Below are 17,329 nucleotides of genomic sequence, written 5' to 3' on the forward strand. Positions count from 1 at the left end.
AATATTTTTTAAGTGGTAACGTTATTTGATATTGAGATAGATAATTTTAGATTTTTTTTATTTTTCATTTTAAATCAATTTATTATTTAAATATAATTTTAAAAAGTTTTGATTATTTATATATAAAATCAATAAACGAGTTTTATTGAGCTTGAATTAAAATAGTTCAAATATATCTCGAGCGAAGCTTGAACCTGGAAAATAATGTTAGATTGAGCTTGAGTGAAGTACCGAGCTCAAACTTGAGCTTCCCACTATTCAAGATCAGCTCGACTTTATGCAAATGATAATACTCTTATTATATAAGAATTTGAAAATAACAGATTAAATTAAATTGGTTAGAACTCTAATTTTAAAATTTGAAAAAGATAAGAAATAAAAATGATAAGAGTATAAAGAGTAAATATGGGAAAATAAAGGGACTGATAAGAGAATTGGAGAGTGATATAGATAAGATTAAAATTTAGAAAGAGTTTAACAATAATTAAGAGACAGAGGTCAAAGGTAGAGGGAATATTTTATTCCTAAGTTAATTATAATTTTTGGGGCTGAAACGGAATTAACCGTGAGCATACTGAAATGGAATAGCTGTGAGCGAGGCCTACCTTACTTGAGAATATTCTAACATTTTTAATTTCTAAAGTACCACTAGAAGGGCCGGCAGGGCGTTTCCCATCACAAAATTTGATAACACTCATAATTAATTCCTTACGAATACGATTGCAATTTTCATTTCCTTTCTTTGACAAATCCATAAGCCAAAGCATAATAATGAGCATTTTTACCCAGCTACTCTGCCAACCGCTAGGGTTTGGACTTTGGACGTTTGGAGTTTGACTCGGACGCATGGTCAGAATTTATCTTCTTTTTCTTTTTTTTCCTTTTTGATTTTCCACAGCTTTGATCGATCTCTGCTTTCCGTCACTGAATTGAAAACTTTTCAATTCTTTTCTCTTCTTTCCGTTTGATGATTGATTATCTGCTTTCAGCTTTAATTTTTCATTTGATTTGACTTCTAATTTCTGATATGCTTTCTTGACTAGCAATCTTCACTAAATTCAAATAATGCTCTCTAATTATTGTTGTTGTTAAAGCTGCTTGTGAATCGAACCCATAATTCTTTACTTTCACATTCTTCTTCTGAATTCTGCATGCAAAACTTTCTAAAATTGTGTTATAATGGAAAGCCCATCCACTAGTTAGCTACTTGTGTTCCACTGCAATATGAAAAGGTGATGAATTGTCAAGTTCCCATGGCTATCTTGTGATTCACTTGCTTTTGGTCTGTTTACTCATTCCCTCTCCTTTCTTTTTCTCCTAAAAAAAAATAATTTTAGGTTTTGTACTTTTGTTGGATGCAGAAACTACTAGACTTTTGACCCATCCCTTCACCTTCTTCTGATAAGGGACAACAAGGTGAGTAAATGCATTTTTTTTTGTATGAAAAAAAAAAGGTCGAAAATCTTTTGGAGAGTTGTAGTTAGAGTCCTTTGATGGTGCTCGTGAGTTACCCTACTACTTCTGCTTTATTGGTTGGACATTTAATTAGTTTTTTCTCCGTTGCTTTGAGTATTGCAACACATATCTGATTCTTTTGCTACATATGTCTGTGCTCATTAACTTAATGCCATTTACTTTTATGATCTATCAGATTATATTGGCTACACTCTTCATATTCCTGTCTTTCATGCTGGAAATAAGTCAGTTTGTTATAGAATTTGACTAAATTTGCCTGGATTGACAGATATAGTAACTCTCAAGATATGGGATGTCTGGTTTCAACTCCCAAGGATTCTGGGGGAAATAGGCGGAGGCCAGGAAATATTGGGGAAGTTTCTGTATATGTACCAGGTTTACGAATTCCCAAGTCTGTGGATTTCTTTCAATCACTCGGTGGTCACTTGTCAAAGACATTAGTGGAACGCCTTACTGCCTTGAGAACTCGTATAGTTGTTATGGCTGGCCAAGAAGCACCTACAATTACAAGAACAAGGAGGAAAACTGCTACACAGCATGGTTTGTTGCTGGCTAACCAGGTTTCCTAATAAACAGATCGTAGTAAGCATTTTTACTGAAATTTCAGTTGAAAATCTGTCTTCAGGGGGTTCAACATTGGCAGATCTTCATCAGGCTCTTGAAGACTACTTGCCTGTGCTTTTGGGATTAGTTACAGATGGTGAAACATATTATCAAATTTCACTCCCTTGAAAAGGTTTATGTGCTGTATGAGGAGGAATCTAACATTATGGTTCATTGTTGTCATTCAGGGAGTCAGCTACAATATAAAGTACAGTTTATTTGGGTAAATCAGGAGGATGATGCTGAGGTCAGACTGTGGGTTTAGGCTGTTATTGTCAACATGCCTTCTATTTTCTTTTGTTGTATATTATTGGGTCGCTCTTCTCTTTGAGGAATAAGATTTGATGCAAAGCAAATTTTTTTGGCAGGAAACAGCAATGTTTAATGCTTGGTATGAGGTGTTGTCAGTATTGCATTTGATGGCGATGTTATTGTTATCACAAGCCAACTTATTGCTTCTTCCTAGGACTTCTGCTGATGGTTATCAACCAAAAGTATCAGAAGGTATGTTGTTAAGAGAAAGAGAAGAAATTTCAATGCTGATTATTCTCTTGGGATGCTATTGCTTTTGTTTTTCATTCTCCTACTCCAGACTTTTTGTTTTTCAAGTTTAAAAGGTTGATTACTGGCAAATCTGTTGACCCTTTCTTCTTAGCTTGGATTTTCAGTCTGGTTTTGCCCTTAATCATTTTTTCCATGGACCTAATGAGAGAGGACTGCCTTTTTCTCTCAATAAACAGAAAGCAGGCGAGCTTCTATTGATATTTTCTTGAAGGCTGCGGGGTATTTGGATTGTGCTGTCAGACATGTTCTTCCCCAGTTGCCATCTGAACTTAGGTGTACAAAGATGATATACTTGCAGTCAAACTTTCTTTAATATATTCACAATCAATTCTTGCGATCTAATTTAGTAGCAATCCATTGGTCTCTACTTTGGTTGTAGGAGAAATTTGCCAGTAGACCTAGCAGAAGGAGTTCTTCGAGCACTATGTTTGCAGGCATTAGGACAGGTACTAACTTAATCTCTTGATTGATGTAGGCATGAACTGTTACGTTACTTGTGAATCAAGTTTACAAATGTGGACTTTGAGGATATCACTTGGTGAATTTGTTCTTATAATGAGTATGAATACATTTTGTGAGCAAAAATCTGTTCTTTCATTATTCTTATATTCCTGTAAACACTTCAGTGACAGTCTGAATATTGTTGCACAAAATCTCGTCTTATTTTTATTTGAGTCATACTTTTTAGTTTTTATAATGTGTGGCCGTGTGCGTCTAAGAATCAATCAGCATAGACCTTGCAAAGGCATTTTTTTATTGTCTCATGGTTTTAATGTTATTTTTGGTGTAGGGTGTTGATATCCAACTTGGAATGGCAATTGATAGTACCAAGGCTACTCTAGCTGTGAAACGAAGGCTTGCATGTGAGATGGTAAAATACTGGCAGCAGGTATGAATGCATCTTTTGTTTTGTCATTTCTTATGTTTTGACCTTGAATTCAGCTGTACTTCTTGCTTTTATCAATTTTGCTTTCAATTTGTTTTGCATACTTGGGCAAATCAATAGGTTTAGGATTACCCATTCCAGTGCCAATCTAATTCATGCAATCAGTTTACCAAAAATTCACTTAATGAATCTCCAAGGATCTAGTTCTGGAGCTACACTTGAATGACTTCTTTATCCTACTCGGTATTGAGCATCTACTAGCGTTGCCAACAAATTTTCACACTAGAAGTCCTAAGTTTTTGATCCTCTCATGTGGATGAATGAATGGGTTTGGGTCCGCTTGGCCCAATCTGTATTCCAACATCATATATTGTTGTTTTTGGGTAGGCCTTGTATTATACTCTACTTCAAGTGTAGTATAAATGTGATTAAGGGTCTCCTAATAACCACACCTCACTCACAACTTTTGCCACTTAATGAACTTCTCTCATGGCATTTTTTTTTATCATAGTTCGGTAACGAGGTTTTTGAAATTTTACTTATTCAGCAGAAGAAAACTGTGGTTTGTCTTCATTCTTCTCTAAGCCTTTCCTGAATCATTCATCTTGTCTCAATGTATTCATAAAAGTCTAGTTAGTGATTTTCAAATGTATACTGATATTTTTTGCCATTTCTTAACAGGCTCAGGATAATATTATGAATCTTCCACTATCAAATGGATGGGGTGAAAAGCATCGGCTTTTTATAAAATGGAAATACATTGAAGCTAAGGTACTTAACCCTTATTTTCTTTCTCTATTTTTTTAGTCATGAGAACTAAAGCATGGTTATGTTACTCTCCTAATGATTCTTAAACTCAAATATTGGTTTATGGTATTTGAAGAAATAATAAACAATATGTACTTGATGTAGCAATGTCAATCAAAGGGATATTTTCTGGACTTTCTAGCAGCATGAACTATGTTATGATAGTAATCAGTTATGATAGTATCTCTAGGATTTATTGTATCATATCTTTGACTTTTCTTATTTGTATATCTAGTTACTAGTATAAATAGGTCATGTAACATAATGCATAGATGCAAGGAAATATTTTTCAGAATGCTTTTCTCTTTTCTCTCTCTTTTCCTCTTCTTTTTTACGGCTGTAATAGCAAAAACAGTAAGTTGTAACAACAGCAGCCTTATTTGTTATTCTTCTTCTGCTTCTTCTTCTCTCTCTCTCTCACTCGATTTTACATGGTATCAGAGCCAACCGAGTCTCACCGCCCCTACCATTAAAAAGCCCAGCCTCTGTCAACCCTTCGACCAAAAAACGGCCACTGGAAGCTGTGCGTGTGGGACACATGCTCCACCCTATTTTTTCTACCCCACTCCCACTCGCCGACGCGTGAGGGTGTGTGGGCCACGCCTCCAGCCACTGCTTTCCTCCGTGAATCTTCCTATTGTCCATCCGCCTACGGTGGTGCTGTCCCCATACTGATTCAACCTCGATTTCTATTTTTAATTAATTTTCTCTCTCCCTTGCTATGGATACTGTGTTCTCTTTGGAGGCAATCTAATGTCATGGAAGAGTAAGAAACAAGATGTAGTAGCGAGATCTAATGCAGAAGCTGAATATCGGGCTATGACTCTAGTTACTTGTGAGCTAATTTGGTTAAAACAATTACTTCAAGAGTTGGAACAAGAAACTGTCAGCCCAGTGAAGTTAATATGTGATAACCAAGCAGCATTGCATATTGCCTTGAATCCAGTGTTTTATGAAAGAACCAAGCACATGGAGATTGATTGCCATTTTATAAAGCAAAAGATTGAGTCTGGATGTATCTCAAACAAATGATCAGTTAGCAGATGTTTTAACTAAAGCTCTTAAAAAGCCTTGCATCGAATATATATGTAACAAGCTAGGAGCCTATGATTTGTATGCTCCTGCTTGAGGGGGAGCGTTGTGATAGTAATCTGTTATGATAGTATCTCTAGGATCTATTGTATCATATCTTTGACTTTCCGTATTTGTATATCTAGTTACTAGTGTAAATAGGTTATGTAACATAATGTATAGATGCAAGGAAATATTTTTCAGAATTCTTCTCTCTTTTCCTCTACTTTCTCACAGCTGTTACAGCCTAACAGTAAGCTGTAACAGAAGCAGCCTTGTTTCTTCTTCTTCTTTCTTCCTCTCTCTCACACTCGATTTCACAAACTATATTTCTCTTCTAGATAAGAAAGAGATTAGCCAACAAATTAGACAAGGCCATCAGCATGATGAATAAAGAGTGAGTGGCACACTATTATGGGAGAACTGTGATGGACAGATTTTGGACTGCATTTAGGCTTAGTTTAGCAATGCTTCTAAGAAGCACTTTTGGGACAAAAAACGCTTTTGAGAAAAGCTAAAATTTTCAGCTTTTGGAAAAAGTGCTTTTGGGACAATTTTGGGCTTTTGAAAAGCACTTTTTCTCTTAAAAGTGTCCTGTTTAGGAATGATTTTATCTTAAAAGCGCTTTTTGTCCCAAAAATGCTTTTTAGAAGCATTGCCAAAGTGGCCCTAAGTGACTGCGAAAGAGGAAAAGTGAGGAACATGGAAATTGAAACAAATGACAAGTAGGAAAAAATGCCATTTTGGGGTACAATAGTAGCAGTAGTGTTTAATAGGGAGTAAGAAAGAAACATCCATACACTGCCATTTGGTTTGCATAGTTTGAGCCAAATTTTCATTAACTGAGCATGTATATTTGAATAATTCTTTATTAGTTTCTTTTGGCTGAGTGGTATGCCTCTACAATTTTTTTTTTGTATTCAAGACCCAATAATAACATCATTTTTAACCTTGCATGATTTATTTCACAACTAATATAGTAAAACGAAAATATCTTAACCCTCTACCAGGGATGATGAATTTCTGCTCCTTTTTCTCTTTTAAGACCCTATAACTAGCTGTATAGGGATTCTTGGATGCTACACCTTTGAGCAAACATAACTATTAGCTTTGTATTTCTACTGCACAAGACATTCTCAGGCATGGTGCCTATATCTGTAGGATATTGCTCTGATTATTACTTTTGAGTGTGTATGATGACTTGTTTCTGTAGAAGGGTTGGTCTTGTCAACTTTGGGTCTTATCTATTAGCTATTAGGATTGTACCTAAATAGTTCAAGTTTATTCTTTCTGAGATCAAATTTCTTTTATGATGTTACTTCTGTATCACAATAATAAAATGAGGCGTACATTTTACTTTGGGGACGCTTATCCTGATGATGAGTAGGGTTCTTCTGTCTTTCTAAATTTTGATGTGAAATGAGCTTTTGAGTTTGAAATATTGTTATTGTGTGCAAACTATACGTTGGCATTTAGGAAGTAATTCAATAGAAACTGAAATTTTCAAAATTTTATCTACTTTAATTGAATTCTACTGAGGAGTAAAATTATGTAAAGATTCTGAAGTTTGACTCTAGGAAAAGTTTCACTATTTTGTTATGCTTTACTATGCGCTTACCATCTGAAATATTTGAAATGTGTAATGCTTTATGTAGATGCAAAGGCTGACGTTTCAATAATGCGCTTTATGAATCTTTTACCTAATTGACGTAAATCTCTCTTTCCTTGAAGTAGAATTCTTTTTTCTTTTTTCCTTTGAAGAACTGACAGTGACAATCTTAATGAGCCTACTTCAGATTCAGCTACTAACTATAAGATAAATGGAATGAATTTTGGAAACTCTCTCTTCTTTTTTACTTGGATTTCAGCCAGTCAAGGAGCCATAGATGGATTATACATGCAAAATCTCTTTTGCTCACTTCTATTTTTGTAGGTTTGAGCTGACCTTTCTGTATGAAACCATCTTGTTAGACAGTAATGATGCACGCAACATGTTTTTTTTCTTCTAATATATGATGCTAGTAATTATGACTCTCTTGAGGTTGCATTTCCTGGTTTGTGGTAGTTATTTAATTATATTTGTTGATTTATACAAACACAGGCTGCAGCATATTATTATCATGGTTTGATTCTTGATGAGGGAAATACAGAGAAATCTCATGGTATGGCTGTAGCTGCTTTGCAAGCTGCTGATGAATATTTCAAAGAAAGTAAAAGGGCTTGTGAGGTGTTTAATGCAGCTCATCCTTTATCCAGGTAACTTATATTGGATCATCTCTGGATTTACATTTTTTCTTCCATTCACCCTTTAGCTTTTGGATTGCTAATTGGCTTTTTGCGGTCTGACATTTATCCACTATCAGTGTGTTTGGTTCACGTAATAGAATGGATTAGTGCTATAGAATAGTTATTATCAATTTTGGTTCATCCAAGCAAGACATTGTCGGAGTATTATATTAATTTTATGTTCAGTTAGTTCAATGACTAGGGTTTTAGTGAATGTAAAAGACTAATGTTATGGCCATGGGTTATGGATTGAGTCACCGGATAATTCACAAGAAAACCTATTTTGATTGATAAAGCCCTACCCTTGTAGCACTTCCTACCTTGTGAAGAATTGAACTGTTGAAGGGAGTTCCTAACCTTGGAACTCGTCAAAGGAAGCTCCTAACCTTAGACTTGTCAGGAAGGGAAAATCTTAAACTTCTTTAAATTGGAATAATTTTCTGTCTTATTTTATTACTAAGACTTGCCCCCTTAAATAGTGGTTACATAGAGTTTTATTCTTGTTAAGAAATTAAAATTAACTTGTAGAATAAGAAACTATAATTTAGGACTTTTAATTGCTATAAAACACTTGCTAAATTAATTATTCTAATTAGGAATATTATTAAAACAAACTTATTTGTCTTCTGTCAATTTTGGTGCCTTTGACTTCTTGTCTTGCCCAGAAAGGCAACCGTAACAAATAATTTATCCTTGCATAAAAGCTATCATAATTTCTTGTAGAATGATACTAGTAAATTATAATAATATTTCATAAAATTGCATTTTATTTCTCTATTTTTTTCAAAAGAAATTTTCTTCTCCATTTTCATTTTTTGCTTCTCTTCTTCATTTTTTTTTCTTTTCATTGGCCAGCCAAATCTTGTTCCAAAAACCAAATCATGGCCTGGGGGCATTGGCACCCCCTACAACTAGATTGCTTTGTGCTCTAGACTAGTACTTCTGGCATCCTTTTTGTCACTTTAACCTAAAAATCTCATCCTTTGGAGGTGTTGGTGGTGCCAATGAAAATTTTTGGTGAAAATTCTCTCAGAGGACATTTGGTTCAAGTAATCTCACATTCTGAGGGTAGTATAAGATTTCGGAATGATATTCTTTCATTTAGATTTCGAAGGTTACCCTGATCCAATAATCGTACATTTCCAATAGTATTAAGATCCCAAAATATAGGATTTAATCTCAATACTACACCTCTTCCTTAGGTAATCTATATTACTTCCGTAACCTGAGATTTTTTACAATTTTACCTTCATTTTTAATGACTTTAATTCATTTGACTTAAACGAAAACAAAGTAATAATAAAAACTAATGAACCAAATTGTAGGGTCCTTTAATATATTTTTCAAGTAACATTTCAATTATATATATTTATTATTAGTTGAGAAGAATTAATATTTTGTCCATTATGTTACATTTTATCTATTACATTCCAACTGAAATGCTACTTTTATAACAATTTTATCATTCCTTTTATCATTTCGGCTAAATTTTACCTCAAATTATAACAAATAACATGTTTTAATAAAAATATATATTTTAATTCTTTCTTTTCCTCATCACTTTAGTCAAAAGAGAAGCCTAGCTTCTTATTATTTTCCTTCGATTCCAATTGGTATGAAATTAATTTACCCCATAAATACTATCATTTATCAATAAAATACTATAATCTTCTACTTTTGTGTAGTAGAAAATATAAAAAAAATGCAAATTCTATGAGGAGAATTTAGTAAAATGTGTTTTTAGTAATCTTACATTCTGTCTATCGAATAACTAAATTTTACATTTTAGTCAAATGAACCAAATAAGGTAATATAACGTACCCTGTAATGTGCTAAGTAATTTATATTCCTATAATCCTATTATCAGAGGTAACTTACATTACATGAACCAAACGTCATAATTTTATCATATATCTGAGGATAAAACATCCATACTCTATGTTTTCTGTCCTCCATGATAAATCTGCATAGTTATTCTTCAGCTTTTCTGAATTTTTTGAAGCATCTAACTGTGTTCTTAGGTTATCGCACTTAGGTAATCTTAGGCTTGTGAACTCCTATGGTTGTTTTGGTGGCCAAGGGCTGTTCACCAATAAAACCCACTTGGGTTTGAACCTCGGGGGAGCAAGTGGTAGGCTTTTATTTGGGCAGTGTGCGTGTGGTGTGGGTATGTCCTTACCATGGGTGTGTGAGTACTAACCCTTTAATTGTACATTACCAAAAAAAAAGGTAATCTTAGGCTTGTAAGAACATGAAATGAATAAAAAGGTTGCTATGCAACTACAATCCTATCGTCTATGTAGGGGTTAGGAGTTCATGCTCATTCATGGCCATCCTAAACCCTATAATGTTGCTGCTGCTCGTTGGTACTTATTGAGTTGGTCATAAACCATTAAAAGTCTTCCCTTCTCATTATTAAAACTTAATGTTTTACCTGCTCCTGCAATTGGCACAAACTTATTCAAGGTGCCATATTAGGTGCTATGATTGTATATTGTTGCCATGAACTATTCTTGATGTCAATGAACAAAGTTTTGGGGTGATGAGATAGAAATAACGGAGATAGGAGAAACAAAGAGGAAAATCAAGGGCTAAGGTGAAGGAAGAAATATAGGAAACTAAGGAAAATTTGAGAGGGAGAGAATTCTGAAGTCATTATTATACCATTGACCTATGTAAATATTTAAGTATTCGCAGCATCAAATATTTATTTAATATTGATATCCGTTTTTAAACATGACACTGTCCTTTAATTGGACCAGATGGTTCTATTAGTTGGAAAGGGAATTGAGACCCCATCTGTTCAACCTCTCGTGTCATGAGGCTAGAACTTTAGTTTAACAAACCGCGCGGTTATAGGTGATTTCTTTACTTTAAATCCGCCTAAGTCAGTCTTACTCTTGAAAATGAGAATTCAAAAAGGAATTTCTCTAAAGCACCGGGATAAAGTAGAAGCAACTTAGAAAGACAAAAGGATTTAAATCGAATAAAAAAAGCACAAGAAATAATAGCACACCAAGTATTTGAGTAAATTCTCTCAAATATTCTTTTAACTTTGAATGATATACAAGGGATGAAGTGATTACAAATGAGGGGAAGGTCTCTATTTATAGTTGAGTTCCCTCAGATCCAATGGTACAAATTGAATTACATCAACGGCTAATATTAGTGCTTATCTATAAGATGAGAGTCTTAAGAGATTTAAACTCTATACAATTTTATCTTTTAGGATTTACATTAACCATGGTAACTCTAGTTTTACTGAAGTGTTTCACTAGGCTACCAAGGCTTCAAGTAGATGGGGCTTCTCCATGTGTTCCACAAATTGGACCAGTTCAAGTGGATCAATTAAACCAATTTAATTAATTGACCTTCATGAGATGCTCTGTGCGCACTCGTCACTGGCTTTGATGCGCGGCCTGTGACACTAGGCTAAGGTTTTTTTCCTAATAGTTTATAAGATGCAAAGCAACAATCTCGTTACCAAGAGTCATTTTCATTACTTGAGTGCCTATAGTAAGACAAGGAAAAGAGCAAAAGGCTTTAAGAAAAATATTCATCCGACAATGGGGGGCCCAGCTCCCCAATGAGGTATTTTATTATCTACAATAGAGGGATGCAAAAGAGTACCTTATTAGTAGCAAAAGTCTGTTAGTCCCTTGATGCATATCTTGTAGTAAATTTAAAATCCATATAATTCACAACACTTTCCTCTTTAATCCCAGCACATTTGGTAAAGAATTTCCCTGGATCAACAAGCGAAGTGTCATGTGGGAGAATTAAATCAGTCAGAATTTGGGGCTAGTTACTTAATGGGAAATGATCAAAACAGAAACCACTAATTTCAAATCACAAGCATCAACTAATTCCCCCCAATAGACCTCTGAAGAGGTAGCACACTGTGCAAACAAGTTCAATGTCTTTATCCACATCTTGTAGGTGCACTTTCTTTTTTCTGTTGCATATCCAACATCATCCTCTTATCCATTAATATGGTTCTTGCCTCACTGGTGTGTCCTTTCAATAGTAATCTTCCTCTGATAATCAAAGTTCCAATATTTCATTCCTCAATGTCCTGCTCCAGAAGTTAAGCTTGTTCTGGATCATGCGATTGTGTGATCTTTGGTATTGCTTGGAAAACACTTAATTGAATAACCACTAACCGGTTAGAACTGGTAGCTACCAGCTTTCTCTACTCCAAAAAACAGAAGCTGTTCAAAACATTATTTGCAAAAAGTTTGAGTTTTGGGGAGCTATAAAAGTGGAAGCTATATTGGTGCTTTAAAAGAAAGCTGTAGTGAAAAATTTATAGACATTCAATAAGATTTTTAAATTGAAAATTTTTCTTGGTCGTATCACATAAATTCAATTTGATGACATTGTTTGGTAGCTCTACCCTAATTGTTATTCTTGTTGCCCTGGTTAGGCCAATTAGGCTCAAGGACTGTTGGTATTGAAGGCAAAAATTTCTTATTCTTAGCAGTGCTCCCATCCTTGAGTTCTAAATTGAGATTGCCCTTCTCAGTGGTGATACTATTCATAAATTCTAACAATGAGATGCCCTTGGATTGACCACAATTAGAGGCGGCAAAATGAGCCCCAAAAAATAGATCCTAAGAGGTCTGCACCTAGAAAAGCTCGAACCCGAACTTGAAAAGCCTCAAACCCCAAAAAATTAAACCCGAATTTAACACTAAAAATAAAACAATTATATATTTTATATATAATAAAATAGTAATTTTTGTGGAAATGAGATTACCACTGTCACACATAAGCAAAAAAGCTCTATGTTCTCTTATTGCTTTTTATTTGCATTATTTGTTTTAGCTTTTGATTCGTTGAACATAATTTTACATTTGATCATTTAATTCTTTTCTTTCTAACTTTTTATTATTGCATTTCATTCGCATTATTTTTGCTTAAGATTCTTGTAACATAAATTTACATTGGATCATTTAATTCTTAGCTTAGATGATTCAAATATAAGAAATATTTATACATTGACAAGCAACATCTCTTACCCCAACTATTGGTAAAAGAAGACAAATTACAATTATACATTATACAATTCTAAGTACAATTAGAAATTCCAAATTATATGTAAATATTAAAATACAAAAAAATACATCAAATAGGTTTTTAATGGAAATGATAAAAAATAGAACAACATAATCTTGATTAATATATAAAATATTCAATTCATTTGTGGACTGTCAAAAAAACAAATCAATAATGAAAATTAGTTAAAAATATATATTAAATTTATCGTGAATGGCAATCCATTTAATAAAAAAACATAATATGAAAAATTTCTAGTAAGTTGTTATTAAATCCATAGAATTATCTTTTTATTATTATTATTTGTTTTATCATAAGTAGCACCAAAGAGATATATGTAGAGTTTGCTAAAATTTATGCGTTTCTATGATATAATTATAAAACTATCATGAATGTTTAAATTGTTAAAATATTTACTTTTAAAATTTTTTAAATATTAGTGCATCTAATTTAATTTAGTAATTATTTTGTCAAGATACCTTTTTGTTATCCAATGAAAAAATAGTTCTTAAACTTTTATTATTTGGGATAATAGTTTTAATAAAAATATAATTAAAAATATTGTATCACAAGTTGCAACAAAAGTTTGCTTAAAAATAACGATAAATTAATAATTTATATTGTGATGTAAGCATTTGAATTATAATGAAGAACAAACCTGAGCCTAAACCTAAGCCTGAATCTAAAAAAATCCCAGACTCAAAATGCCTGAACTCAAAAAAACATGATCCTGAAAAGTCCAAACCTAGAAAAGCTTGAACTCGACCTAAAAAATTCCAAACCCAAAAAGACCTGAATCGAAATAACTCAATCTAAACCCGTCGGAATTGGCTTGATTGCTTCCTCTAACCCTAGTTATCAAACTATAAAGAAATGATATGTTGGGAAAAATTCCTAAGTCATCTCTTAGCAAGGAAGCAATTTTGCAGCTTCATTTAAATAACATAAAATTTGAAAATACATTTATTTGTTTGAGTAAAAATAAAGAAAAAAAATTCAAAAGTTCTATGAAATTTCAAAAGGAAGTTAAGCAACTTAAACTTTTTATTCAAATTTCACCTAAAGGTGTAGTTTCTCAAAATTTCTGAAAATCCTTTTATTTAATTTACATGGTCCCATTATACAATAAAAACTTAAACCACAAAATATAATTTTAATAACTTTAATATATATTTTTAAAAATCTAATGGTACCCTTATTGCATATTTTTCCATAATGGATGTATTTTTTTTAAAATACTATTATTAATTTTATAATTATTTTTATCTCATGAAATTCATATTTGCTAATGTAATTTATCTAAACAAAATAATTACAAATACTAGCATTTGAAATGATACATAAAATATTTTAATTTCAAATTTCTTCAAGATATTAAAATTCTCCATCCAATGACATTGTAAGAGCTTTTACATCCTTCTTGTTTTCCTTTTTGGTCCATGATTAAACCTACTAGCTTTATGAAAAGGATCCTCCTAAGCTGCACTTAGTGTCATCATAAATTTTCCCATAGAACCAATTAGTTACATTATTGGCGAACCTAGTAGTTTCTTCCTAGTAAACCATATATTTTGGTTGGTCAAATGACATCACTGAAACAATTCATTGATTGTTTCTGGCTGATCTTTGAATTCACTAGCTTGGCTTTCCTTGAAAAGATTTTTGGTCAGGCTTTTGTGAATTGGGCACACTAGAATTATCGTATCTAGGTATTCTACCACTCCATATGAAGCTATGAGCCAAAGACTTGGCCTTGGTAATTCTTACTCTTCCTAAGATTGGTAGCACAAGCTAATCTCTTTAGTTGTCATCACAATCTTTTTATTATAAAAGAAATAATTATATAAAATGATGCATAAACTGATACGTTCAGTAGTCTTACTAGAGTATGACTTTACACTAATATCTGATGCCAGTTAATGCTTTGGTATCAAAAAATTGGCTAAAGTAATATAACAAAAGAGTTTCTATACTTAAATCAATTTGTCTAGGTAAGTTCCTATAATTTTGTTACACTCGAATAAACCCTTTTTCCTTTTAATTGTGCCTAAATAAACCTGTAACCTTTAATTTGCACTTGAATAAAACCTTAAATTAATCAAAATTTCATTTCAAATATGGGCTTATCTGGATACAAATCAAAGGGTAAGGGTTTATTTGGATACAAATTAAAAGATAAGGCTTTAAGAAAACTGAAACAGTTTATTGGCTCTTTTAGTATTTTAGCCTTTAAAATTTTGAAAGTTAGTGGATGCCTTAGTCAACTTGGTAATGAAACTCTTATCGTATTCCTTCTTTGTACTCATTTTTTAACATTCAAAGACAAATATCTCCCATCCTCTCATCTTATTATAAATTATTTCAATAACGAGGACTTATCAGATAACTTCTTTTAGTGTGTTATTCATTGATTTCAAGTTGCGCCTAAATGTACTTCATCTAGATTTCATGTCTAAAGTCATTTCGCTGTGCATTTTGGAGTACAACTCTGTGCTGGGCCTTCTGAGGTTTGGCTGAACTGGGTTGCCTAGTGCTTAGAATCTTGGTTTAATTGACAGCATGATGGTGTTATGAGATAATAAGATTTATTGGTTCATTTTCGTTGGAAACAAGTACAAATAGTTAATTTAAATTTCCCAATAATGATAGACTGAGATGTATGTTTATTTTGCTGCGTAGGTGGGACTTGATATGGTAAAATAATGTTCCAAATAATTTCCATAATTCAAATACGCTTGCTCTGTTTGGCTTGGATCTCTATTTTTGCTTTTAACTGGAAAAGTTGGCATTTTCTTCTTAATAATTGTTGGTGCAGAAACCCACCTCTTTGGGGAACCATGAAGTATCTATCCGAGAAAATTCCGAAAGACACTTCTAGCAAGGTGCGGATAAACCGTGACCTCTACTCTTATGAAAAGTAAGTCTTTTGGTTTCTAATTACAAATTCGGGGGAAAATAGTTTTGCATAATATGCCAAATACAATAACCTGGGTAATGGTAATGTTATTTAGAATCATGGAGACGGCTCCAACTTTGCCAGATTTTGCTCTAGCATTGAAACCTGATGAATATCAGCTACCTCCAGCGGATCCCTCCTGGAATGAGAATGTACAGTTGAGCCACATTGGCATTAACCAGGTTAACCACGATAAAAGATAATAGTTGATAATTCGTAAATTTTGTATCAAAGAGATACAGATGCGGATGCAAGGGCCGTTCAGTTCATTCACAAACGATGATATTCATGTTAGATAAGGTGAATTGAAGGTGGACTTTACCAACTGTGATTGTTTGTGTGATAGATGAGGTCCATCCACTTGTAGCTTTTCTTTCTCTTATTGTTGTATTGCTTCAAAATATCTTTTTTTCCCCATAAATAAAATATATGCTGTAATGTAATAAGGCCTTCATGAAGCACATATTGCGTGTAAATTGTTTGATTGTAAAAGTGCAATTGTTCTATCGTCTTTTTATATTCCCTTTCCTTTTTCTTTTTTTGATTATTTTTTTCCTTTTTTTATTTTTTTTACTTCGCTGTTATGTAATATTTATTGTCGTTAATTATACCATTAACCTTGTATTATACAATCTCTTCAATTTGAATACCTAAAGAATTAAGCACTATATTTCCGTTAAACAAAGTATTAGAAGTATATAAGGTTGTCGTATTATGCAGCCGTATTAGAAGTTTGCCAAAGGAATCTATACGAGACAACAATCCAATTTCCTTCATGATTACTATTAAAGGGTAAATGTGGATTGAGGGTCAATTGCTAAAGGAAAAGGGCCCAAAATGTCTATACCTCAAGTAGCAAAATTGGAGGGTTAATTGGCTGGAGAAGGATGAGAGAATTTCTGGCAGGGCTCACACTTCATGACTAGATATAGTGCGTCTTTTGAAGAGTAGGTCAACAATAACATTAGCGCAGGACCTCCTTTTGGGCAAGTGTTCTCACTCCCAAGTGATGACCATATATATCCCTTCATGTGTTTTCCTGAGCACTTGGTCTATTTCTAGTTTGAAGCATCTAAACAGTGGTTGTGGAAAACTTTTCTTATTTGTGATATTGTCTATTAATATATATCTAAGAGGTTAATATTAGCCAGAATTGACATTATAATGTGGTTCCATCAAAACAAATTTGATTGTTGGGATAATCCTAGTATCTTCATTTTCGATGTTAAAAATTTGTTGAGTTCTTGTATAACAGGGTCGCTCCTAGTATGCTAGCAATATCTTCCCTTGTTGTGTCTTGATGGATGAGGGAAATTGTTGCAACTTAATCGTTTTCAATTTTTCCATGTAATGACTCGAAAATTTCTCCGAAAATTGGAAATTTGAGTCATTCCGTGAAGTAAAACTAAGATGTATTCTTAGAGTAGTTTTTGGGTTATTCTTATAACTTAGTATAATTTAATTTCAAGGTTAAATTTCTTTCAATTAGATAGAATTAAAGAGTTAGGGTTTTAAGGCATAGATTATTTTTTAAGAAAATCAAAATGGAAGGGTTAAACGTCTTAGGTCTAGAATTATGATTAGCATTCATGGGAGGGTTTATTAAGTAGTTTGACCAATGT

At 33.0% G+C, this 17,329-nt stretch overlaps 1 protein-coding gene across 4 annotated transcripts; it reads left to right on the forward strand.

The window, feature by feature from the left end:
* The first annotated feature begins 597 nt into the window (after nucleotides 1-597).
* Nucleotides 598-16,224, forward strand: LOC107898417 (uncharacterized). 4 transcript variants are annotated; one of them, XM_016823902.2, is made up of 13 exons: nucleotides 598-849; nucleotides 1,362-1,416; nucleotides 1,745-2,016; nucleotides 2,102-2,176; nucleotides 2,268-2,326; nucleotides 2,448-2,583; nucleotides 2,820-2,916; nucleotides 3,023-3,089; nucleotides 3,434-3,532; nucleotides 4,211-4,300; nucleotides 7,509-7,663; nucleotides 15,567-15,668; nucleotides 15,763-16,224. In XM_016823902.2, exons 3-13 carry the CDS (start codon nucleotides 1,764-1,766, stop codon nucleotides 15,908-15,910), a joined length of 1,281 nt encoding a protein of 426 aa, XP_016679391.2. In that variant the 5' UTR covers nucleotides 598-849; nucleotides 1,362-1,416; nucleotides 1,745-1,763; the 3' UTR covers nucleotides 15,911-16,224. The 4 variants fall into 4 exon arrangements, with proteins under 4 accessions (XP_016679391.2, XP_016679401.1, XP_016679396.2 ...); XM_041088669.1 differs by lacking the exon at nucleotides 598-849 and adding an exon at nucleotides 902-1,232; XM_016823907.2 differs by lacking the exon at nucleotides 1,362-1,416 and having other exon boundaries at nucleotides 629-849.
* Nucleotides 16,225-17,329: the final 1,105 nt, after the last annotated feature.

The sequence above is a fragment of the Gossypium hirsutum genome, chromosome D02 (genome assembly GCF_007990345.1).
Source record: "Gossypium hirsutum isolate 1008001.06 chromosome D02, Gossypium_hirsutum_v2.1, whole genome shotgun sequence".
Lineage (NCBI taxonomy): Eukaryota > Viridiplantae > Streptophyta > Magnoliopsida > Malvales > Malvaceae > Gossypium > Gossypium hirsutum.

Excerpts from the sequence above, each read along its gene's own strand:
- LOC107898417 (XM_016823902.2), top strand. The coding sequence starts at position 1,764 with ATGGGATGTCTGGTTTCAACTCCCAAGGATTCTGGGGGAAATAGGCGG. Across the intron at positions 2,584-2,819 it reads TCAACCAAAAGTATCAGAAG|AAAGCAGGCGAGCTTCTATT; the intron begins GTATGTTGTTAA and ends CTCAATAAACAG. Across the intron at positions 3,533-4,210 it reads TGGTAAAATACTGGCAGCAG|GCTCAGGATAATATTATGAA; the intron begins GTATGAATGCAT and ends ATTTCTTAACAG.